General features: G+C 34.6%; 1 protein-coding gene across 1 annotated transcript in view; it reads left to right on the top strand.

Moving 5' to 3' along the window:
* The window catches only part of VMP1 (vacuole membrane protein 1), a 120,718-nt gene that overhangs the window by 45,475 nt on the left and 50,203 nt on the right, over positions 1–25,040 (top strand). The window contains exons 5-6 of the mRNA XM_007947861.2: positions 3,745–3,912; positions 11,563–11,694. Of these exons, the coding sequence (XP_007946052.1) occupies positions 3,745–3,912; positions 11,563–11,694 (300 nt within the window). The remainder of the gene's footprint in view (positions 1–3,744; positions 3,913–11,562; positions 11,695–25,040) is intronic.

Below are 25,040 nucleotides of genomic sequence, written 5' to 3' on the forward strand. Positions count from 1 at the left end.
ATTGGTTTCCCTTTTCTTTGTTGAAGAGGGTCTGTGCAATCCTTCTGCCTAGTCCGCCATCTTGCCCCGCCTCCTCTCCCAAGTATTTTTGTTGTCACCTCTTTTCTTCTTCTCTGGGGTCTTGGTTACATATATGTTAGATTGATTAATATCGTCCCACAGGTCACAGAGGTTCATTTCTTCCCCATCCTTTTCTCTTTGTGTACTTTAATTTGAATACTACCTCATTTCCCCTGAACTCAGATCTCTATCTTAACAAGATCACCTGTCTCTACCTGTGCTCTCTCCTTCAGTTTACTGGAATGTCTCTAGTGTCTCTGAGCAGAAAGCCTTGGTCATCAAAGGTTTCCTCATTTGTATCCCTTCTCTCAACAGTCAAAAAGTTCTGTACTGCATGTGGTACGTGTGAAGAGAATTGTTGCATATATTTTGTCCACTTTTCTAATTGGTTTCTGTAGGAGTGGAAGTATGGTACTAATTACTTCATCATGATCTTTGACAGAAAACCCTTAGCCAGGATCCCTTGCTCATACAGATCTGTATCTGCAGTGAGAGGTCAAACCTGCTGTTCAGAATATGTTATTTCTTCCTGTGATTTAATCAAAAAACCCTGTATGATTATTCTAGCCAGTTAACCTTTTATGTTTATACTATAGCTATTTGCCTTTACTTTCTTGTTTCTTCATTTGGTATAGTTAAATTGTTGCTGTCTCATATTTAGTAAATCCTCCTGCAACTTTAGTAAATCCTTCTGCAACTTGCAATTTTTAGAAAATACACTTAGAAGGTAGTTTTGAATATATGTAATTTTAAAGTATTTTTTTAAATTGTTTTTTAGATTTGGGGTTTGGATTTTTTGTGTAAATTTATATATGTATTTACATATATATTAATGTAATTTGATATACAATTTAATATATATTTTTATGTAAATTTATAAGTTGACTGTGTTTAGGAGAAACATTAAGGTATAATGTTGAACTTCTGAAGTATTTCCTGCGAGTTTAAATTTCAAGGTACAGGCTAAATGGGCTCTTGAGAATGAACAAAGGACAAGAAAAGCTGAGTTGTTAATGTTCATGTTGTCTGGGAACCACCCATCTGCCTCTAAGGCTGAGAAATCATGACTTAGTAAGGTTGTGAAAAGTATAATTTAATTGTGTGAATGGACAGACCTTTCTTTAAGGAAAAAATTTCTCAAATCAGGTTGCTTAAAATTTCTCTTTTAAGAATTAGTTAAAATTAAAACTATACATAATCTTTTATCTTGCTGGATAATGGTTTAATCTGTTGGAGTATATATTTTTCTATATCCCAGAAATCTAATTATTTCGACATCCAGGACAGTTGGGTTTTTGGTCACTTAGTTAATTTCTGAAGTTCTACTGTAGGTCAGCTGTAGAATGTGCCTGTAGCCTACAGGGACAAACTCTGAATTCTTTTTTTTTTTTTTTTTAAACTTACCATTCGTTGGTATCACTTTTCTCTTTCATTTTCTAATAAGTGTGGAAGTTACCTTTTTTTTAAGATGATTCTGAGAGCTGACATTGTGTGGTGAGAAATTTTTTAATATTCTACCACAGACTTTAAATTCACATTATTTTTTTGTAGGATGCAAAATAATCCCCTCCCAATTGTGTACTCTTTTATGCACATAGTATTCAGAGAAACAATTGTAGATTTCATGATTAATCATAACTTTAAGAAACCCTAAACAATCATAAGCATTCTCCTTTTATAAATTTTTAACACTTAAATGTTAACATTTATAGATTTTCAAGAATTAAAACTCAAGAAAAAGAGGGACAAAGACTAAATGTTCATAATGATTCTCTGGTCCAGAAATAACCTAGTTATTAATTGATTCAGTATTAAGTGTAGGACTTTAATTTTTAGATTTTATTTTAAAATAAAATGCATTATATTTAGGGAGAAATGTGACTTTGATTATGAAGATTTTTCATATAAATATGATATAAAACGGGAGCTCTGGTAGCATAGTGGCTAAAGCACTTGACTGCTAACCAGAAGGCTGGCGGTTCAAACCCACCAGCCACTCGTAGGAAGGAGGGTTGAGCAATCCTACTTCTGTAGTGATACTGCCTCGGAAACCCAAGGAGGGGTCACTATGAGTCGGGGCCGACTCGACGGCACATAACAACAACAACAACAACAACAATGATATAAAACACGTTTGTTTTATATGATCTTTTATCTTGGTAGCAGTGGGAATTCTTCAGTGTTTTAGTTTTATCACTGCATCTTAAGCGTTGTCTATGAACCACAAATTCTTTCACAATGCAATTTTAAAAGAATCTTGTATATGGAGATTAGTGTACTTGAGGACTAACTCATTTAGGAAAAATTACTGGAGAAATATTTAATAAGTCAAAAACATTAATATGACTAATATCTTATTTTGGAAGTTTTTCATTTGTATATACCATATAATTTTATTTATTTGATACATACATATCTAAAAATGCACTTTTTCATAATGGCTTTTTTAGGGTTTATTATATGCTGGGCACTGTTCTGAGCTGAGTATTTTACATGAATTGATTTATTAATCTTCACAACTACTATACGGCTAGGACCTAGGTGCCTAGGACATAGTTCTTTTATTGTTCCCATTTTATACATGAAGTAACAGAGACTTGGAAGGTAAGTGGCAGAGAATTTGAATCCAACCATCTTGCTTTAGAGACTATGCTTTTAGCTATGCTATATATTTTGTCTAAAGCATGCTTTAAAGTGAATATTTATACTAGTGTATTTGGTGTAGCAAATGTTAAGAATGTCTAACTTCTAGATCTTGTACCTTCTGAGAACTTTGGAAATTGGCATTCAATTTTAATGGCATATTTGATTACATTTGGAATTGTAGCATTTTAGAGATGGAAGAACTTTAAAAATGAGTCTGACTCCTTTATCTTGAAGCACAGTAAAGAGGACAAGAAAGATTAACTGATTTGTCCATGGTTGATTCTTTACCTACTTTTCTGACTCTTATTATTCCCCCAGTGGTTCCTAAGCCCAGCTATCTATTAGAATCTCTGAAAGAGTGTATTTTTAAAAATACAGGCTTTCAGTTCTTTTTATTTATTTTAATATTTCAGACAGAAACATAGACTAGTACAATGAACCCCTGTGTGGGGTCAAAAGTTGTAAACTAATGGCTAATCTTTATTTTTTAAATCCCTTCACCCATATCTAACCTATCTCTTAATTATACATCTATTTTCCCTTCCTTCTCTTCCCCTCCCACCCTATCTGTAGCTCTATCTTTGACTCAATCTATGGGTGGAAGACCCCATTAATTTATATTTTTAACAAGGTCCATAGGTGATTCTTAGGCAGATACTTCACTTGGTATTTATGTGTTTTGGGGAACCACTGTGCTTAAGTCTTTATCACACATCTAAATATTAATCCATTTTAATGTATAGTATTTTAAAATGAAAATACAAAGTAACATAAAAGTTTCTATAGAAAAACTCACTGATGCTGGTTCCATAGTTTTATTTTTATTTTAGCACACTGGGAAGGTGAGTGAGCCAGTTACTTCACCAAGCATTTTAAGGAAGAAGAGTGGTATTCTCAAATTGTGCCTAAAGGAATAGAGATATAGGAAGTTGCTTTGAAATATATAGTGATCAGGGTATCATTAAAATAATATATATATTAATAATTCCTTTTTGTTCTTTAATATTTCTAATCCGTTTTCTTATATTTGTTTCTTAGGGTCCACATATAGCTTCAGTTACATTAGCTGCTTATGAATGTAATTCAGTTAATTTCCCTGAACCACCCTATCCTGATCAGATTATATGTCCAGATGAAGAGAACATTGAAGGGACTATTTCTTTGTGGAGCATCATCTCAAAAGTTAGGATTGAGGCCTGCATGTGGGTAAGATGTGCATTTTCATATTTGTCTAAAACTAACCTCACCATCTTGATACTTTGTTGTACTTTGAAATGGAATCCAAACATATACCTAGTCAGGAATTGTTGACTACATGCACGATTCATGACACCATCAACTACCTGTCTCAAAGGCAAAAGAAACTTCTCCTGATTGGTGTTCAGAAGGAAGGCATAAAATTAGGTACCACAGAAGCATTATGCCAAGTAGACAACAACAGGGAAAAGGAGTATAGATAATGGAACTGTAAAAGTGTGTAACATTTGTTCCGGTGTTTATATACTTGATAAACTCTTTAAAAACCCTTTTCCTTCCCTGATTCAGACTCATGCGACTCTAGGACAGAGGAGATCAGCCCCATAGTTTCTAGAGCTATAAATCTTTACAAGGAAGCAAACTACCACATCTTGCTTTACAAGGGGCCCCTGGTGGTAGGCAGCCAGGCGCTTAACCACTTGCTACCAGGGCTCCTTGATAGAAATTTAGCAAGTGCTAATACATTATATTTCTCACTCCTAGTTTGAAATACCCTGTTTTTGTTCTTAGCTCATTTCATTTTCTGAGTTGTTTGTCATAATACTGATGAGCCCTGTTGATGCAGTGGTTAAAATGCTCCTATGCTAACCAGAAGGTCAGCAGTTCAAGCCCACCATCCCCTTTACAAGAGAAAAATATGGCAGTCGTCTTGCATTAAGATTTAGAGTTTTAGAACCCCTATGGGGCAATTCTACTCTGTCCGGTACGAATTTCAACAAACCGGACAGCAGTGGGTTTTGAGTTTTGGTTGTCATAATACAAACTCAGGTCAGGCATCTCTTAATAAACCAAGCTTTGTTATAGTGGTGTAGTGCCTAAGGCATTTGACTGCTAACCAGAAGGTTGGCGGTTCAAATCCAGTAGCCACTCCATGAAAGGAAGGCTGGGCAATCTACTTCTCTAAAGATTTACTGCCTCGGAAACCCAAAAGTTGTTATAAGTTAGAATCAACTCAATGGCAGTGAGTTTGGATTTTTTCAGTCTTACTATAGTGAAGGTATCAGGCAATATAGTTGTATGTGGTGATCTTACTTTCAGTTTTACCAGTTACTCTTTTCATGTGTTGTTTAAGTTTACTTCGTGAAGTTTTTTTGGACAACATGTTCACATAAACGGTAGAATTACTTTAGTCCATGCAAAGCATTTTAATTATTGCTATATGCCTAAATTTAGGTGTCTATCATTGAGGAATAGTTCATTTGTTAAAGACTTCCTATTACCATTTGAATTATTTTTTAATTCGTCTGGTGTGTTCATTAAGTTATGTGTTTCCTGAAGTATTTTTTTCCTAGCCATTTCTTAGGGAATAAAGAATGTGGGACAGATCACTTAAAAATCTTAGCTACTATATTTTTCACATATGACACACACGAACATAGCACACATAGGAAACTACCTACTGCACAGGAAGGTTGCGTAGTTTTCAAAAAAAAAAACAAACTTATAAAGCATGCATCATTTGTGTAAAAATGCAGTAATTAAAATGAACATAAATACTATCCCCACAGAAGAGACAGAGGTTTGAAACACATTTAAGTTGTTAGCAGTTACGTTTTGTTTTGAAAGAATTATAAGGGAAATGTCATACATCGAACTTGTTAAATGTGAAACCAAAACCCAGACCCACTGCCATTGAGTTGATTCTGATTCATAATGACCCTATAGGACAGAGTAGAACTGCCCCGTAGGGTTTCCAAGGCTATAAATCTTTATGGAAGCAGACTGCTTCATCTTTCTCTTACAGAGTGGCTGGTGGGTTTGAACTACCAACTTTTTGGTTAGCAGGCAAATGCCTTAACCACTGCATTGAATGTGAAAGACATGAAAAATTGTCATGTTTCCTGTTGCTCTTTTATAAACACTGGGAACAAATTAATTGTACTAGTTACATATGTTTTGTAAATTTGACCACAGTAGTCTTTTGATGAGAAATTGTTATTAGAATAACAGAAGATACTTGAAACATGCTAGAGATTATATATATTTGTTGTTGTTGTTGTTGTTCTTTGCCGTCGAGTCGGCCCCGACTCATAGCGACCCCTCCTTGGGTTTCCATCAAAATGATATATATAGACTTTGGTTTTCTGTTTTTCTTAATATTATACTTTTGTTTCAAAAGTTATTTACATGGTTGGATTAACACTAATGCCAGTAAAGGAAAACTTCCAGCCCAGTTGGTAGTGATGGCTACCTCCTCCAAACTCTCATAGTACGTATTGCCTATAGTGCTCATTTGGCCTGGCTCCATACATGCCTTAAATTGACTTGGCTGGAGTAATGGCTTACTTCCTCACATAAATTCTAAGCTCCTAAAAATGCAAACTGTACCTTAAATTTATTGTTCTCACAGCACTCAGAATAAGGCTTTACATATAGTACATGTATGTCAATACCGATTAATTGTTCAGATGTTTATCTTTTTGCTTACTTCTTTGGAACTTTTTTTTCTTATGTGAAAAAAAAAAATGTAGCATATATCAAGTTATACTTTTAATTGTTCTGGACATTTACTGCCTTAACACACTGAGCAATATGACACCATTTGTAACAATGACTCTGTTGTAGTTCTTCTTACTGGGGAAGGAGGCATCCTATCCATCATTTGAGATTTAGCTGTAAAACAGCTTGCTAGGTTCTGATTCGTTGTTTACTATTTCCCCTTCTTAATGCTTTCCGTCTTTAATTAGCTTGAGGTCAGCATTTTTATGCTGTATCACCACAAAAGTAAGTGTTTGCTATCCTGAACTTTGTGGTAAAAGATACTACTATTAGTGGCATTGCCATCTAGTCATTGCTAATAGGCATGCACTAGAGTGCTCAAGACTCTGGGCTTGAGCACCTCATACATATAGGCCTAACTGAGTGTAACCACTGGATTCCTGTGCTCCTGTAGGAACTCCTTCAACACTTTCACCTTGAAACCAGTGAGCATGTCAGGCTCATGTCTGCTGTTACAAAATAGTATCTTACTGATTCATTGGCTGCACCACTAAGTTGTTCTTTTGTAACTTATTTAATATAGCAAAATCATAGGTGAATATATATTTAGAGCTTTGTTTTCCAAGAAGTGGTCTTAAAGAGAACATATTTTTTTAAGTACATGATTACCCAAGCAGGTGTGATCAAATAAGACTTAGCCCCCTCTGAAGTTCTTTGTACTTTTTGATGGTAGAAGAGAAAGAAGAATCTATTTTCTCTATAGTTTTTCCCCTGTGGTTGTCTTTCTTTTAAATGATATGTATCAGTGAAAAAGTATGGACTCTGTGGGTAAATGTTATAATAGAGATGTAATGAACTATTGACTATAGTCCACAGGTAGATTTACTATGAAAAATGAATTTATTGACTTAAGGCAGTGCATCATTCATAACTGCTTCAAAATATATCAAGTTTATTAAATCATCATCGAAGGGAATGTTTTTTTGTGAGCCTTTATTAATGAACAGAATTGATTCATTTTACTCTGTTTCAGAAAATTGAGTTGAATTTTTGAAAGGTAGCCTTTGCTCAACATCCAGGTGATTTCTGTTAGTGTCACAGTATTCTGACAACCCAACCTAATAAATGAAAACTCTGGGCAACAGTTTTCCACACAGTAGTTTGGAAACATTATCATTTTTATCACCCTCTTAAACCCACTGAGAAAATTTAGAGGTAAATCTTTTATGAAAGTATGATTGTAATTAATGTTTCGGTGCCAGTTTGCCCATGTGGAGCAGTGATTCTTAACTGGAGACAATTTTGCCCATACCTCCCCCCAAGGACATTTTGACAATGTCTAGAATCACTTTTGGTTGTCAAAACTAGGGGTGTGCTACTGGCATCTGATGGGTAGGATGCTGCTAAATGTTTTGCATTGCATAGAACAGCAAATAATTTTCCACCCAAAATGTCAGTAGTGTCAAGGGTGAAAAAATGTTTAGAGTATACTCTGGCCTTGATTCTTTTATAGTTTAACCTTTCATAGAATTGATCTCATTTGGTTACACATCCATATTCTCCCCTACTTCCCCAAATAATATCTCACTTGATAAAAAACTAACATCTTTTTAACATATATTGAGTCGGTAAAATCATTAACATACATGGTTCTTCCAATTACAAGATGAAGACCAGGGCCAATCTGTGTGTCTCATCTTGTTCATACAAGTCTTTGGAGCACATTAAACTGGATTGTTTGATGTGGTTAGTCAGTAGGGAATCTTTTTCAGTTTGTGTTTTTGAACATCTGTATAATTTGGCTATATCACCAGTGCTTCTAGTTGGAAAATTTAGTAGAAAAATGATTTTATTTTTTAAGAGGATTATAACAATTAATAAATTGTATTAAAACTACCAGCTTTTCTGAATAGCATATATAAAAATTTCTTTTCTCTAAATTTTCACCATTAAACATAAACTTCCCAACATAGAAAAACAAGAGGCTTCTCATTTGCTTGTGAACCTACTTGAAAAAACTTCTTAAAAGCACAGAAATTTAGGGTTTCTCTCACCAGTAATCTTTGAGTAAAATTAGCACTTCAGGAAGAAACTGTATTTATCTCTTGGCTTTGCATATTTTGTGCATATTATACTCTTCTGCAGTCATAATAATTCAGGGTAATAAATTGGTGTGTAGTAGATGGTTTTTAGAAGAGCTTTCTGATTTTGATTTATTAGGTTTCTTTTACAGTAAGAAAGCCAGTTAGTCTCTCCCCTTGAGGTTCACAGTATTTAGTGTTCCACAGCTTTTTGTGGTTTCATAAGAATTATGGAATTGTAAGAATTAGGAGATTATGAGACTTCAGTATCTAATTTTAGATAACTATGTCTAGGATATGCATTTCTGTGTCTAGGATATGATGTGTTTTTCCTTTGTGACTGTATTTCCTTTTAATTTATTTGCATAAAAAGAGTACTGACTCATGATCACCATTCTTGTTCCGTGTTACTATGGGAAAACATGAGTATAATTAATATAATAAATGTGGTATCTAAGTGTGAGTATAATCTCTGGTTTTCATGTTAGTTCTCTTAATACTTCCTTTTACTATAAGGAAACTTGTCATGAGTTTGAATCTTCTGATTGTTTTCAGAACTATTGAAAACTGACCTAACAGGTTTTAAGGGAAGATCATATTTTGAATAAAATGTGGTGTTTTGGTTCTCTAGTGCCACTATAACAGACATACCACAGGTGAATGATTTAAACAAACAGGGATTTATTCTTTAGGAGGCTAGAAGTCCAATTTCAAAGAGCCAGCTCTAGGGGATGGGTAAAAGCCCCTCGACTTTAGGCTTAGTCTCTGCCTCTTGTTCTTGGCCCATTGAAGCTGGAGTCTTCTCTTAACTTAGACACCTGCTGGCTGCTGAGGCTGACACACCCAAGGTCGTCAGGTGAAATGGCGCAGTCCCAAAGTTATTAAGCAATGTGGCAGGTCACTAGTTCAAGTCCAGAAACAGTCTCAAGATTGGCAGACAACATGGCAGGTCACTGAGATGAAGACTCAGCCAAATGCAGGAGCCAGATGTGCCAAAAGCTAGAGACCTTCCTCAGGCTGCTTCTTGTATACTGGAAGCACACCACATCCCTAAGGATGCTACTCACCTATTCGTAGTAGATTCCACCATGAACTTGATTACCCATCTCATTACAAGGAATAACTACATTCAGCTCCCCAGCCACTCAAAAACAGGCCCAACCAAGTTGACACATAACCTTAACTACCACATGGCAATTTTTTTTTTTTTTAATTTCAAACATATCTAAAAGTTCAATATATTTTCATTCCACTTCGTGTAATACTAACTCATGGTTAATACTGTTTAATCTATATCCCTCCCTACTCTCCATTACTTTAAAGGAACTCCCAATTACAATATCACATTTCATCTGTAGATATCTCAGTTTAACAGTACCATTATCACAGCTAAAAGAAATTAACAAAAGTTTCTTAAAATTAGTCATCTAGTTTTCAAATTTTCCTGATAAATTATGTCTTTGACTTTATTTACCAGGTTTTTTAAATAATGAGTTGATTCCTTAGCATCCTCTGAAGTTGACCAACTTTAACTATTCTTAATTAGCAAAATCTTATTTTGTGTTTTATTCCTATATCCTTCTGTGTGTATCTCTCCCCTCATCCTTTTACTAATGAAGTATAATCTTATTTTGGCACTTAAGGCAGTTCTTTTTCAGAACTCTTGTTTCACATGTGGGTAATGTAGTTGCACTTGGAAATAGTTGTTTTTGCACATTGGCATTTGGTGATTGGTGATCACAGAATGTTTGAATTTGATCTTTCTGCTTAGGTTTATTTTCAAGGCGCTGGAGGCAGTGCCCCAGGACACAGCAAACTGGAAGGCTTGAAGTTGCTTCCAAGAACTATGGAAGTTTTTCATTCACTATTACTCAGAGTGGGAAAAGATGTGTGAATGGCCCAAAGTTGAGAATTTCCCTGGAGACTATATGCGTACTGCATTATTACCTATCCTGTATTTAAGCCACTTAAACTTAGGTCAAAACCAGATTCCTGGTTCATAAACGTATGTTTCATTTCTATGTGCTAAGTTGATTGAAAAAACAAAACAAAACAAAATTTTCTTCAAAAACAAAAGTTCGCAAAGCGATTGAGTCATGAGTCCTGAGGAAATAAATGTTTTTCCTGTAGTGAACATTTATCCATCCTTATGGTGCGTTTCAAGGAGCTTCCTGACCACAATTTTTTAAAAGTTTTCATTGTACCAAACGAAGTTGTATTGGCGTTAAAGTGACATCTGAAATGCCAGATTTCATAGAAAACGCACTTGCTCCGTACTTACTAACTGTTTTGTTATCTGACATTTCCCATTTACAACAACAGTAAAATAACAATCTACTATCAGACTGTTTACACAGCAACAGCATATGTCTGGCAATAACAAACACCGAGGGGTGAGGCCAGAGTAACACTGGCTTTGATGGTTAAGGTTATTTATCGTGGCTGGGCATGATCTTAGTGGTTTGGCACTGATGTGATAATATAATTTGGCAGTTATATAATGATGTAGTCATCCTCCATTTCTTTATCTGATATGGTCATCCTCCATTTTTACCTGATACTGATTTTCACGTATGTCCTGGTCTTTGAAAACTATGTCGATAGTGGGTATATTTATCTAACAGATCCACTGGTAAATTCTCATTACTAGAGGATTTGAATATTAGAAAAGGAGAGAAATAAAAACTGACAAAAAATGTTATTATAAGTAGAAATGTTCACTTCAGTCGTGAAAAATGAGAAATAAATATATCATAAAATTGTTTAAAAAAATAATTATTATCTAGATTTACTCATTACTATTTCTGAACTAAGAGGCTAGGGAAGAAAAATTAATTTAGTGTCTGCAGCACACCAAAGGATTTTCTAAGACTTATGTGTGAATTTTCATACCTGGTATTGCACAGATCAGGCTCCGGTTCAAACTCAGATCCTTCTGGTTATATAACACACGCTTAGCCCCAAGACATTGCATCTCAGAATGCTTTTGATGATATAGAAAAGTTTAGATTTGATCTGTATGTGGCACTGTGTTGAGAAGAGAACTTCGTTAGAATACTTTTCATTTTTCACATTTTAGGGTATTGGAACAGCAATCGGAGAGCTGCCACCGTATTTCATGGCAAGGGCGGCTCGTCTCTCAGGTGCTGAACCAGATGATGAAGAATATCAGGAATTTGAAGAGATGCTGGAACATGCAGATACTGCACAAGTAAGAACAGAAGGAAAAAAGAAATAGAATGCTTTAATTATCCCTAAAGAGGTTACAATTAAGGTTGAATTGTCAACAGTTACTCTGAAGAAGAGAATGGCCAAAGTAGAAACAAAAAATGAAATATGGCTTGGGATAGCATATTCAGAAAAGCTGAAATATAAAGATGATAATAATCTTGATCTTGGTGAAAGCATAAGTGAACTCACGCTAAGCTAAAAAATACCCATTGCTAGAAACCAAGGTAAATTGATATTGCCAGTGAGGTTAAATGAGTAAGTAGCTGAAACATTCTTTCTCCATTATGTGATTATAGTATTACCACACTGAACAGTGCATAAATAAAGGGGACAAACAGACCAGGCTCTTAATCTAAAATAAACTTTTTACTCTTGGTGGGTAACAGTTTTTTTTCCAAACAAATTAGAATTTTAAGTAAGTTTGAAACATGTTATTTTCCCCATAAGAACTTCTGCATGTCACATATGTCTTTAGAGAGACTACGTATTTTTTGAGGGGGAGAGGTGTTCCTAATTTCCTATAATCTTCAGGAAGCCTTCAACAACACACACACAAGTACAACACCTGTTCTACCTCATTTAAAAAAAAAACTCCTTTCTCTGAACTTCATACAGTTTTATTTGTATCATTCTTATGAGACCATGAATGTGGTTATTTCTATAGTGACCATTTCTCCTCCTAAAACTGCTAGCTCCTTTAAAGCAGCAATGTGATTTCACCCTAATGCTATCCCCCACAGTGCCAGAGCTGCTGAAATGTTTGCTGAGTGAATGTACTAATTATATTGCATTTTTAAATAGTCACTAAATCTTTAGTAAGCAATCCATAGTAGACAATAATAGAACTTTCTTTTTAGTTATTATTTAACAGTTCAAATATTGCAGCAATTTAGACTGCCTTTCCCTCAGTCATATTAATGGCTTGTTGCCCTTGAAGGTTCTATAGAGTGTCCTCAAAAAGGGCCAAAGTAAAACTCCAAAATAGAAAAAAAAAAAAAAAAACTACATTCCTCACTTAGGCAAGCTATAGCATAATTAGTTTATTTTTTTTGACCTTAGCACAAACTGTGTGTCCACTTCTGTCTCAGTGTTGCAGGAAGGTTTTACTTTGAAGGAAAACAGAACATAACTAATTGAGTCTTCATCTTTAGGACTGCAGCAGACATCAACAGATACAAATAAAAAGAATATAAAAAAGATTTTGAAAGATTATGTATATAATGTATCTACTTCTCCATATTTGTTCATTAACTTTTAAAATGTTTTGTTTTTTGTTGACTGTGTGTGTGTGTGCCCACATACGTTCTCACACATTTTTTGAGGAATGAGTTCATAGTTTTCTTCTAGGAGGGATCTGAAGGCACAAAAGTTAAAAACCATTGCCCTAGAAGGAAGGAAAAAAAAAAAAAAGTCTTATATTTTGATGTCAGATGGGCTTTTTAAAAAGCATTATTAAAAGGAAATCAACAGTTATTTTAATTGAAAACAAAACTTTCAAACATGAATGTGGAATAGCCAAATATAAAACAAATGAAGAACTATGGACATCTGTGCATGGGAAGAGGCAAATTGTTCTTTTATCTGCTTTGCCTTGTCCATCAACCAAATATTATGCCTTCTCTTCCTGACATAATGCTAATATTAATGCTAATAATTTCTACTAACATAAACTTCTCATTCTTTTTAATGCCTTTTAAAATCTGTTGTCTAATTTGACCCTTTTATTAACTCTGAGGTAGTACAGGAAAGTACCATGCTTCTAATGTTATGGAAAAGACTAGATTGAGACATTGTTACCTGCCTACTATTAGTCACATGTTTAGAGATGTAGAGTAGGAACCAAAACTCAATGCAAGCATTATTGGTATATTCCAGTTACTGAAACCACGTAAGTAGAAGGGTATTTTTGCTTTGACAGCTGTTACCCATGCCAGTTGTGGCATTGATTAATGTACATCATTCAGCATCTCAAAAACTTTTTTTTCTCTTCTCTGTATAAAATCAGCAAGTTGAAGTAGAGTTAAGCTTGCAGCTTTAAATACTTAGCTGCAGCTTGGATACCAGACAGATCAGGATCACTCTGGTCCTGAATTTCTATAGATGAGCCTGTCTACATGTAGGGCTAACAAGCTGCTCAGAATTTCAGAGGGAACCATTAGCCAAATAGAATGTTTTAGTGCTTTACACTTTTTGGTGTATGCTGATCTTTGAAATTCTTTTCTTCTCTCTTTAGTTTCAATGTAATTATAATCACCCATTGTCATCAAGTCGATTCTGACTCATAGTGACCCTAGAGGACAGAGTAGAACTGCCCCATAGGGTTTCCAGGGCTGCTGTCTCTACGAAAGCAGACTGCCACATCCTTCTCCTGTAGAACCACTTGGTGGATTCAAACCACCAACCTTTCAGTTAGCACCCATGTACTTAACCACTGCACAGCCAGGGCTCTCTTAATTATGATTAGGGAAGCCTAATTAACAGAATGAAAGGTAAACTAAATCCTGATGAGATTTCCTTGTACTCTAGTCTCCCACAGTGGAATAGCTATTGTAGAATATATATCCCCATTCCTAAACTCACAGTGCACTTAAAATTTGGAGTAAAAGTAAGAAAAATGTGGAATTTTTCATTTAGTTATTAATTTTGAAGTATTTATTGACTATCTAGGAAAGATTGCAGTGATTGCATATCATTTTACAATTTAAAATGTACTTTTCCTTAGTAAAAAAAAAAAAAAGCTATTTCATTCTATTCAGATACATTAATTTTTTCTAATTACATAACTAACATGTTCATTATTTAAAATAAAAGAATGAAAACTGCAGGAAAGAAATCCTAAAGAGGAAAATTAGTATCATCCATAGTTTTACTGTTTCTGAACATCCTTCCATTGTTTTTTATATGCACATATATGTATTTTATCCAACAAAATTGAGTTCAGACCCTCATTATATCCTGATTTATACTTTCTATCTTTTTTTATACTTTGCTATCTTTTCATTTAATAAATTGAAACCATTCCCCACAATCATAAATATTTTTGAGAACATAGTTTTCAGTGGACATTATATGCTGTCATATAAATACGCTATCATTTATTTAACAACTTTCTATTTTGAGCATTTAGATCCCATTTTTTACTATTACAGATAACATTGTAAACTAAAGAATCATGGTGTATAATCTTGGTGTGCATCTCTGATTTCCTTAAGCTGTATTTCTAGAAGTAGAATTAGTGCATTAAAAGGGTCAAGCATTTTTTCTTTTTGACGTGTGTTACCAGTTAATCTGACCTCCTTATGGGTAAGTTACCCATACAAAATATAATAAATCTCAAATCATTGCCTTGTGGTTTACTTGGCCTTGGACTTGGTGACCATATTTTTTGACTGGGTGGTGGTGGTGGTGGTGATGGTGTCTACATTCCCTCTCATCTTAGTTCAGTTTGCACTGCTTTGAACAGCGGTTCCCTATACCTTTGAAGTGCTCCTCTCATTCCAGCCTTTAGATGTGATAATAGACAAATGATGCAATCTTAATTTTATTTACTTGCATTACTTTCCACAAACCTATCAATTTATACATCTACTACCAATGTATGAGATCGCTCATTCCCAAACTCTTGCCAAATACTATATTCCCACCTACTCTCTTGCTTTGTTTTTGTTCATTTAACATGAAAATTAATATAACTTAAGTCTTTTTCTTTAAAAATTCTAGGACAACACTTAATTTTTAAAAACTTTTATCATATATACCAAAACCAAATTCATTGCCATCAAGACTCATAGCAATCCTGTGGGACAGAAACTCCATAGTGTTTCAAAGGCTGTAAATCTTTACAGAAGCAGACTACAGAGTGGCTGGTGAGTTTGAACCACTGAGTCAGTGGCTGAGTGCTTTAATCACTGCACTCTAGGTCGTAAATATTAATTGCAGGTTATCTAGAAAAACCGCAGAATTAATTACCTTTGATTCTACCACCAGAACTACTATTGTTATTACTATAACTGGTTTGTCTTTTCCATGCACTTATATGTATATTTGTGTAATAAACTATATTTATTTTACTGAAACACTATCACAATATCTATACTTTTTATCTTTTTACTATAAAAATTACTTCAAATCTTCAGAAGGGTTGACAAGTACAGTGAACATATGTATACCCTTCACTTTAGCAGTTAACATTTTGCAATATTTGTTTCCTGTATGTGTGCTTGTGAGTGTGGTGTATATATATATATATATTTTTTTTTTTTTTTTAAAAAAAACTGCCGTGGTGTCGGATCCAACTCATAGCAACCCCTCCTTGGGTTTCCAAGGTGGTATCACTATAGAAGTAGATTGCCCAATCTTCCTTCCGAGGAGTGGCTGGTGGGTTTGAACCGCCAGCTGTGGTATATATAAATACTACCACTAGTTGGTGTAGAATTCATTCCTGGTCATCACTGTCCCATGTATGTCAGAGTAGAACTGTGCTCCATAAGGTTTTCAGTGGCTGATATTTTAGAAGAGATCACCAGGCCTTTCTTCTGGGACTTATCTCAAAATATAGTGTACATGCACATGAACATTTATGCAAACATACAGGTAATCTTTTTTGCATATGAATTTTTTGAGAAATGTTGCAGACATGGTGTTATTTCATCCCTAACCCATTCAGCATGTATCTTTGAACAAGAACATTCTTCTGTAAAATCATGATGTAAATTTGATGCACACTGATACTTGTCCACATCCAAATATTCACAATTGTCCCAACAATATTTTTTTCATAGTTGCTTTTTTCCCCTCTCTCTCTAATTTTTTTTTTTTTTGGTCACACTTAGTTGCCACGTCTCTTTATTTACTTTAATCTAGAGCATTTCCTTGCTTTTTTTTTTCCCCTGAGTTTTTTATGGCATTGAAGTTTTGTCAGAATCCACATAAATTGCTTAGCAGAACATCCCTCAATTTAGTTTTCTCTGAATTTCTTCTTGTGACTAGATTCAGGTTAAACATTTCTATTTTCGTTACTTCTAATTGATAACTCTGCATGCTAGGTATTTTTCTTACCAAAAAAAGCAAATCCGCTGCCATCAAGTCAATTTTGACTCATAACAACCTCTGTAGGGTTTCCCAGGCTATAAATGTTTATGAAAGTAGATTGCCTTATCTTCTTCTTGATGGAGCAGCTGGTGGTTTGAACCACCAATCTTCTGGTTAGCAGCCAGTCCCCTACCAACTGCACCAGAGTTCCTGTATTCTGGTGGTGCCTCACTTTAGAAGTACACTGTGTCAGTTTGATCCTGTAAGTAACATTGTGTTTCACCATATTGTAGAGCTCGTTCTTTTCTTTTGATGTTAATAACTGGTCTGATATTTTGAAAAGGGAGTATCTTATTTCCAGACAGTCTCTCACCCAATGGTTTCAGCATTTACTGAGAATTCTTGCTTGATAATCCACCCTATTTTGAAACATTTTTCCTGGATCATTAAATGTTTTGTACAGAACAATTAGGTAAAATCAGATACACCAGACTAGCAGTTGTTACAAATAAAAGTTATTGAGCTTCATCCTTAAAGATTCTAATTCACTGGGTCAGGATTTGAGCCTAGAATCATAGATTATAAAACCAACACCAAAACACCTCTAAATATGTGGTCTACATCCCTTAAAATTAAATCTATAGTCAATGTTTTCATTAATTCTGATTGTCTAAGTATTGTTCTCTATTAAGCCAACTCATACACTGTGATTATTTTTCCTTTCTGTAAAGCTTTTCATTTCCCTTTGAATCAACATTTTTTTCATTTGCATGATTTCTTTGAATCTCTAACTTGTCTTTTTTCTCCCTCCACCAGCTCTATAAAACACCTCTCGTTATCACTTTCTGTTTGGTGACACCTGTAAAACATCAATTCCATTTTTCTCTTGGAGTCATCATTGTAGAGCCCTCCCTGCTCCTACTATAATCTGGACTTGCTTTTCTTTTGGCCTTCTGCACAGTTGTCACACTATAATTTCATTTTGCTTCTTTCTTGGTTTAGATCCTTTGTTTTTCTTTTTCTTGTTTTACTCCCTCATTTTGATTGAACACTTGCCAGTAGCTTCCTGGGAAAAGATGAGTAGGTGAAAAATGTGGGGACTTTCATTCTGAAAAATGCTTGTGTTCTTCTGCCACACTTAATTGATTAGCTGAATATAGAATTCTAGGTTGAAAATCAGGATCTGTGGTAGCATAGTGCCTAAAGCACTTGACTGCTAACCGGAAGGCTGGCGGTTCAAACCCACCAGCCACTCCTCGGGAGGAAGGTTAGGCAATCTACTTCCATAGTGATACTACCTCGGCATTCCAAGGAGGTGTCCCTATGAGGTGGGGCTGACTCGCTGGCAAAACAACAGGTTGAAAATCACCTTTTACTTAGAATTTGGAAGGCATTCCTTGATTGTGTTAAAACTTCTAGTTTCTCCCTGTTTGTGTCAATTGAGAGTACATTATTTTGGGGAGATGTATAAGAAGAAGGTACTTACAGGCTGAATGGATACTATGTTTGTGGAGACAAAGTCTAGTGAAGTGGGCCTTCTGTATGGGATGATGGCTGGCATATTTGTGTGCAACTCCATATAGCAGTATTTGTTGATCTCGCCTTTGGGGTAGTTTAGTTTCTCAAGTGAAAGATCCATTTTATCCCTGTGGAATGTAAGCCTGGCTGCTGACTTTCTAAAGATGTGCTGGGGAAAAAGGGGTTGGAGATTTCTGTTTAGTGTGTAGATTTTTACTTAACCTGTTCTGTGTTTAGTCCATGGATGCCTGCACAGACATGAGCGCAAATATGTTCAAGCCAAGACATAACCTCTGGTTTACTTTGTCTAGAGAATATTTGTACCTGGTTTAACTGCTCAGCTTGTCTGACTGTGCTAAGTGGGGATGGAACTGTTGATGCCATCATCTTGTGTTCAGTCTTATCCCAGCCTCTTCTGCAGTTCTACAGAAGAGCCTTTCTGGGGTTCCACAGAGAAAATTGATTTGCTTCATTTTCATATCCTTCCCTGCTCGCTATCAGGTACAGTTTTCTGTTTATCCCTGCCTTCATTTATTAATGGGAACTCTGATAGCACAGTGCCTAACGCATTTGACTGCTAACCAGAAGCCTGGCGGTTCAAACCCACCAGCTACTCCTCAGAAGGAAGTTTGGGCAATCTACATAAGTGCCTTGTTTTATATGATCTGTTTTCAGGGATCCCACATGGCACTCCCTACATTGGTTATAACATTGGTCTGGATGATGCATTTGGTCTTTTACAACTTTTTGACCGTGGGATTATAAATAATATGTTCTATAAGCTTATTACCATTTAGAGGCTTAACTTCCAAAAATTCACATCTTCTAGAATGTGAGGATGTAAATCCTAATTCAGCTTTCCCATATCATTTGAGCTGTTAATACTTTGAGCATTTCTTTTCTCAATCTTAATCCACTGTTAAAGTAATAGTATTTTTTCTTTGTGTCTTATGGCCTTCATTATCTTAGTTTCTTTTTTACTGTATCTTCTCTAAATCCACTTCATCTGTTTTCAGTCATGGAAACCAGAGCACACAATACTTCAGATGGTTATGAGGTTTGGTTGTTTTCATTCCTATAAAGCCAATAATTATAATCACTATTTTAAGATAAACTGTACATTTCTCATCCACTAATTTCATATTTCCTTATGTTGAAAAATCAAGTAAGCAGGATGTGCACATTCTACTTCATGTCCTTTAATCAGAAATTATATACTCTTTATGAAGATTTTATTTAAAATTTTTGCCCAAAATTGCTAATACCAATTTTGTACTGTCAACTGATTATGCAGTAAAAACAGTTTTTGCAAACTCTGCACTGTTGCTATATCAAAGTGAGATCTATACCTCAGCTGTTTTGATACATTGTTGTGACACAGTCATGTTTTTGTGTTTTAGGTTTTTATACTTTGCAAATAAGTTTATAATGATTTAAGGGGAATCTTATTATTATTTCTAAATCCACTATTTTAGCATTTTTAATTTTTTCAGTCTTAGATTTATTTTAGGATCTTTGTTTTTTTGTGTGCTTTTGCTTTCTATTACCTTTTTCCAAATTTTCCTGTTTTTTAATTGCATAAGTAATTATACCCTGTCTTTACTTAACGACAGGGTTAGGTTCCAAAGTCCAGGTCGTTAATGGGAAAATCAACCATATGCAAAACAAACAAAAAAAAATGGATCTCAGAATAGAGTATGACTAGCATCATTCCATAATTCCCAAACCACTGAGCATCATAGCCTAGTCAACTTGACAATAATCTTAACTATGATAGCCAGTGTTACTCTTGCCTCGTACCTCAGTATTCATTAACTGCCAGGCATATATGATTAATGCATAAAATAATCACATAGTAGAGTTTTTACTATTTGTAAATGTGAAATGTCAGATAACGAGATAGAAGTAGGTATATAGTAATCAGATTTAAACATTTCTAGAAGTACTGTAAAGTAAAAAGTGATAGTCCATACCTATAATCCCCAAAGTAGGATAATAGTCACCTATACAACTTTTTTTTTTTATATATAAAGCTAGAGTCATACCATACACATTCACCTCAGCTTCCTTTTTCACATATGTATAGTGGACATTCTATACTAATTTTTAAAATTTATGTTCTTATTACCAAAATGATTCCCCTCACTGTAGAGAATTCAAAATCACACCTTTACCCATTAGTCCTTTGCTCTATAAGAGTGAAATCATATCCTACTTATCATCTTATGACTTATTTTGAATATAAACATTTACTGTGTACATTTTTCTATGTTATTAAGTATTTTCCTTATTGGTTTTTTTATAACTACTTTTTTTCTGATTCTAAAGTATGTTGAAAATACAAATAAAAAAGAAAATTTTCATTTAACATGTTCATGTGCCCATTTTTTCTATTTGGTGTATTTTTCATTTTCTATTTATTGATTAGCATTTTTATGAATATGCCCTTTGTCACCTGGTACCACTATTTTTCCCCAGTTCCCAGTATTTTTCCAGGTTATCTATTGTGTGTGTTTGGATGAAGACATTTAGATTTTTTCTTTATTCTAATATTTTGTACTTTTCTTTTTGGAGTTATGCGTAAAATTATGTGTTTGTACCTTAACATTATGTAATAAATATTCAACTGTATTTTCTCTTAGTATTTTCATTTTTTAATTTAAATCTGTAATCCATTGAAAATTTGTATATGTGATAGGATGTAGGAATTTTTCAGTTTTACAGGTTATTAGCTAATTAATTAGCATATTATTCCAACACTAGTTTTCCAGTTATTTTAATTTGTTATTTTATCTTGTATATTGTTGCAAATTGAATGTCTTCTTCCTATATTTTTGTAACAGTTACTAATGGTATATTTTAAAATACTGTTTTTATTTATTGATAAACTATCACTTTACTGATGATAATTTAGTCATATCTTTTTAGTCATATCTTAGTGACTTAAAAGTTTTTATAGCAATCAGTTTAACAGGGAGCCAAAAGTTTATCTGACTTTGGTGGTGGAAATTACTTATAGATGCATATATTTTGAAAAATCTCCAGTTTGAAAGAAGGGCTGCTTATGCACAGGGAGACAGCTATTTATGGAGGGATGGACACTGGGAAGAGGTAACTATGGGGAGGAAGTGGGAGGGGAGCTGTTACATTGTGGTAAACTGTGGTCAATGACATGAGACAAAAATATATGTGAACTGCTATATGGAAAGTGAATTTGCTCTGTAAACCTTCACCCAAATCACAATAAAAAAAAATTAAAATTAAAAAATAAATCTCCAATTTGATAGGAGCAATAAAATATGGGAAATTTTGTCTGATTGTAACTAAAACAGCAAATTAAGTGAAACTAATGACTGTGAATAGGAATTTAAATGTTAGGACTACCTGAGAAGAGTTAGAAAATCTGTTTTTTATTCTTGAAGGTAAAGCCCTTTAAAATGGAATAAGTTTATCAGCAGGAAAAGAAAAAAAAATTGGCTTTACAACTAGGTTAAAGGGTATATATGATTTTATTAGGAAATTGTTACTAAGTAACAATTTTAAAGCTACATACGTGCTTAAATTCCAGTTTTAACTCATGTTTAGGGGGAAATTATTAGAGCATTTATTTGTATTCTGATTCCTTTCGATACCTGATTTGATTTCATGAGAACAGTGTGGAGATCAGACAGTATTATTACACTAAACTGACTTCCTTTTGCTCTTGGCTTTCTACCATGTTTTCACTAGAAGTCTGTGGGAGGTAGACATGAATAAATATAGCTTCCTATGGCCTTGAGCAATTCTAGCATCATTTATGAAAGCTAGGTCTAGATAGTTGTAGCTGTTTATGTTCTTGTGGACTGTTTCATATGAGGTTTAATTATTTTCTTTATGATCTTTTTATTTGTTTCTGATTTTTTTTCCCTCTCTCTTTGTATAACTCAGAAGGGATTAGGTATAGGATCCACCCTACTCTGGCGTGATCTCTGTAACAACAAAAGAAAGCTATTTCCAAATAGGGTCATATCTACAGGTACTAGGGTCAGGAATTCACCATATATTTTGGAGGGGCACCAATCTGTTTGCGTTTGCTTTGCAAAGGCTGGACTCCCTCCCTGCAGCAGATCCTACACCTCCCAGGATAAATGGTCATCCACACCTCCGCGGCATCCCCTGGCACTGCTGCTTCACAGCCAATAAAAGAGCCTTTTTCATTTTTTGTAATGGGATTTTTTTTCATATTCTGATTGGTTATTGATGACATGTAAGAGACATTATTCATTTCTTTATGTTATCTTCTATTCAGAAGTCTTCATAAACTCTTAATAGTTTATTTTGCCTTCTTCTTCATCCAAGTTTAATATGTATCTGCCCTCTAGCACATAACAACAACAGCCCTCTAGTTAGTGGTTTGTTCTCCCTTCCCCTCACCTAATAACCATCAAAGAATATTTCTTTTTGTATGAAAACCTCATGCAATATTTGTCCTTTTTTGATTGATTAATTTCATTCAGCATAGTGTACTCTAGGTTCATCCATGTTTGTGAAGTGTTTCACAGATTCATCATTGTTCTTTAACTTACATGTTATTCTGTTGTGTGTATGTACCATAGTTTGTTTACCCAGCCAAGGATAGGCTTTGTTTTTTATTTCTATTAATGGTATCATCATCCTCACAATCACTTTTGGTCAAAATCTTGACTTGTCTGATTCCCTGCCCACATATCCTGTTGTTAGGCAAGACCTATTGATTCTACCTCCACACTTTCTTCATATCTTCCTTCCCCTTTGCCTTCCCACTACAGGTGCAGACCTGTATCACCTGTTAACTTCTTAGTGGTTTCCTAAAAGGTTTGCTCTTCACTAGTTTAAACAGATTTAATCCAGCTTCTTCTGTTACTTGACCCTCAAATTATATCCATTTTTATCACCCTTTCACAATCTTTGGGAGCTCTGGTGGCGTAGTGCTTAAGGCATTTGACTGCTAACCAGAAGGCTGGCAGTTCAAACACACCAGCCATTCCTCAGAAGGAAGGTTGGGTAATCTACTTCCGTAGAGGTACCACCTCGGAAACCCAAGGAGGGATCACTATGAGTCGGGTTCGACTCCACAGCAGTGAGTTTGGTTTTTTGTTTTGTTTTGTTTTAACAATTCTTTATCCTCTGGATTAGTGGTTTTCTAGTTACACTTAAAGGAATTCATAGGCTACTCACTCAGAGTGTGTTGTAATTTCTTTTAAATTAAAAACTCTTTAGTTTTAAAGGTTTAGAAATTACTGTTGTAGGGAAATGTAATAATTCATTTTCCCCCACAGATATGTAGTATTGTTTCTCTTCATAACTTTGCTTACTGTGTAATTTTCTACCATATGCATGTCCACTTTTCTGGATTCTTGCTTGAGTTTCAAGCTCATATGCTGCCTTCATCATGAAATGTTCTGTGATGCCCCTAAAAACCACACACAAAAAAAAGAGAACAAACAAACTGCTATTGAGTCTATCCCAATTCATAGCAACCCTTCCTTGGGTTTCTGAAGCAGTATTCCTACAGAAGTAGATTGCCCAGTCTTCTGAGGAGTGGAGGACTGGGCAATCTACTTGGCAATCTAGTGGGTGGTGGATTTGAACTGCCAGCCTTCTGATTAGCAATCAAATGCCTTAGGCACTACACCACCAGTGTTCCCATGACTCCCCTATATCCCCTACAGAAATGGTGTCTTCTGAATTCCTATAGCATCCTAGCTATTCCTCGTGTCACTCATTACTCTCTAACTTGTTTGAAAGCTATTTATGGATTTTCTTATCTCTCCTAGGAATTTGTAAAGTCCTGAGAGAAGTCCTCAAAGATGTGTGTATTTTCAACAGTTTCTGACTGGTCTTGCAAATACTACTTGTGCAGTAGATAGTTTGAATAAACAATAAAATACCAATTAAGAGAAAAAAAAAATCATTCCATGAAATATTTTCACTTAATACTCAATAATACTCTGCTGAAAGATAAAATTTAAAAGACTAAATGTGGAAACAATTTATGAAAGAAAGATTTAACTGTTGCATATTTGAGTTTAATCTTTATCTGAGAGCAAGGGTTGAAAATAGTACAATTTAAGTTAAATGACTTGTGAATTTAAATTCACACTAAAACAACTTTTGTAAAATGCTGTACTTTAGAAACAAAGATTCTTGTGATAACTTGTTACAAATTGCATAATCAAAGAAAAAGAAAAGTTAAAGACACATTGGTAATAAAAGTTTGAAAAATGAAAGAACTTGATTGATGTATCTTTTTAGATGTAATCTTTTAATTTAGGATGACCAATATTGTTGAAGGAATGAGAAATGAGAGCATGGGGGTGGTTGTATTTTTGTGTTTAAAGCTTATACTATAGAGTAGGAATGTTGTACATATTTACTTGGAAGAATATGCTTTGAAAAAGTAGTTTGCTTTTTCTAAATGCCATCTGTCCAATGACTTAGCTACTTAGATTCTTTTTCACAGAACGTTGACTGTGTGAAATTTACTGGTTCCTATTATTCCTATCACTAGCCACTCCTCAGAAGGAAGATGGGGCAATCTACTTCCATAGTGATACTGCCTCGGAAACCCAAGGAGGGCTCGCTATGAGTCGGGTCCGACTCGATGGCACATAACAACAACAACAATTATTCCTATAGTGAAATCATAAATGTGAAAGTCTTGAAATTTCACCTTTTAAAGGAACGTGTTGTTGTTGTTATTGTTTCTTCATATTGATTAGCTTATTCTATTTAGTGTAGTTAATGAGTCTGGAGACC

This window comes from Orycteropus afer, unplaced genomic scaffold (genome assembly GCF_000298275.1).
Source record: "Orycteropus afer afer isolate SDZICR_OR568_19922 unplaced genomic scaffold, OryAfe1.0 scaffold00196, whole genome shotgun sequence".
Taxonomy (NCBI): Eukaryota; Metazoa; Chordata; class Mammalia; order Tubulidentata; family Orycteropodidae; genus Orycteropus; species Orycteropus afer.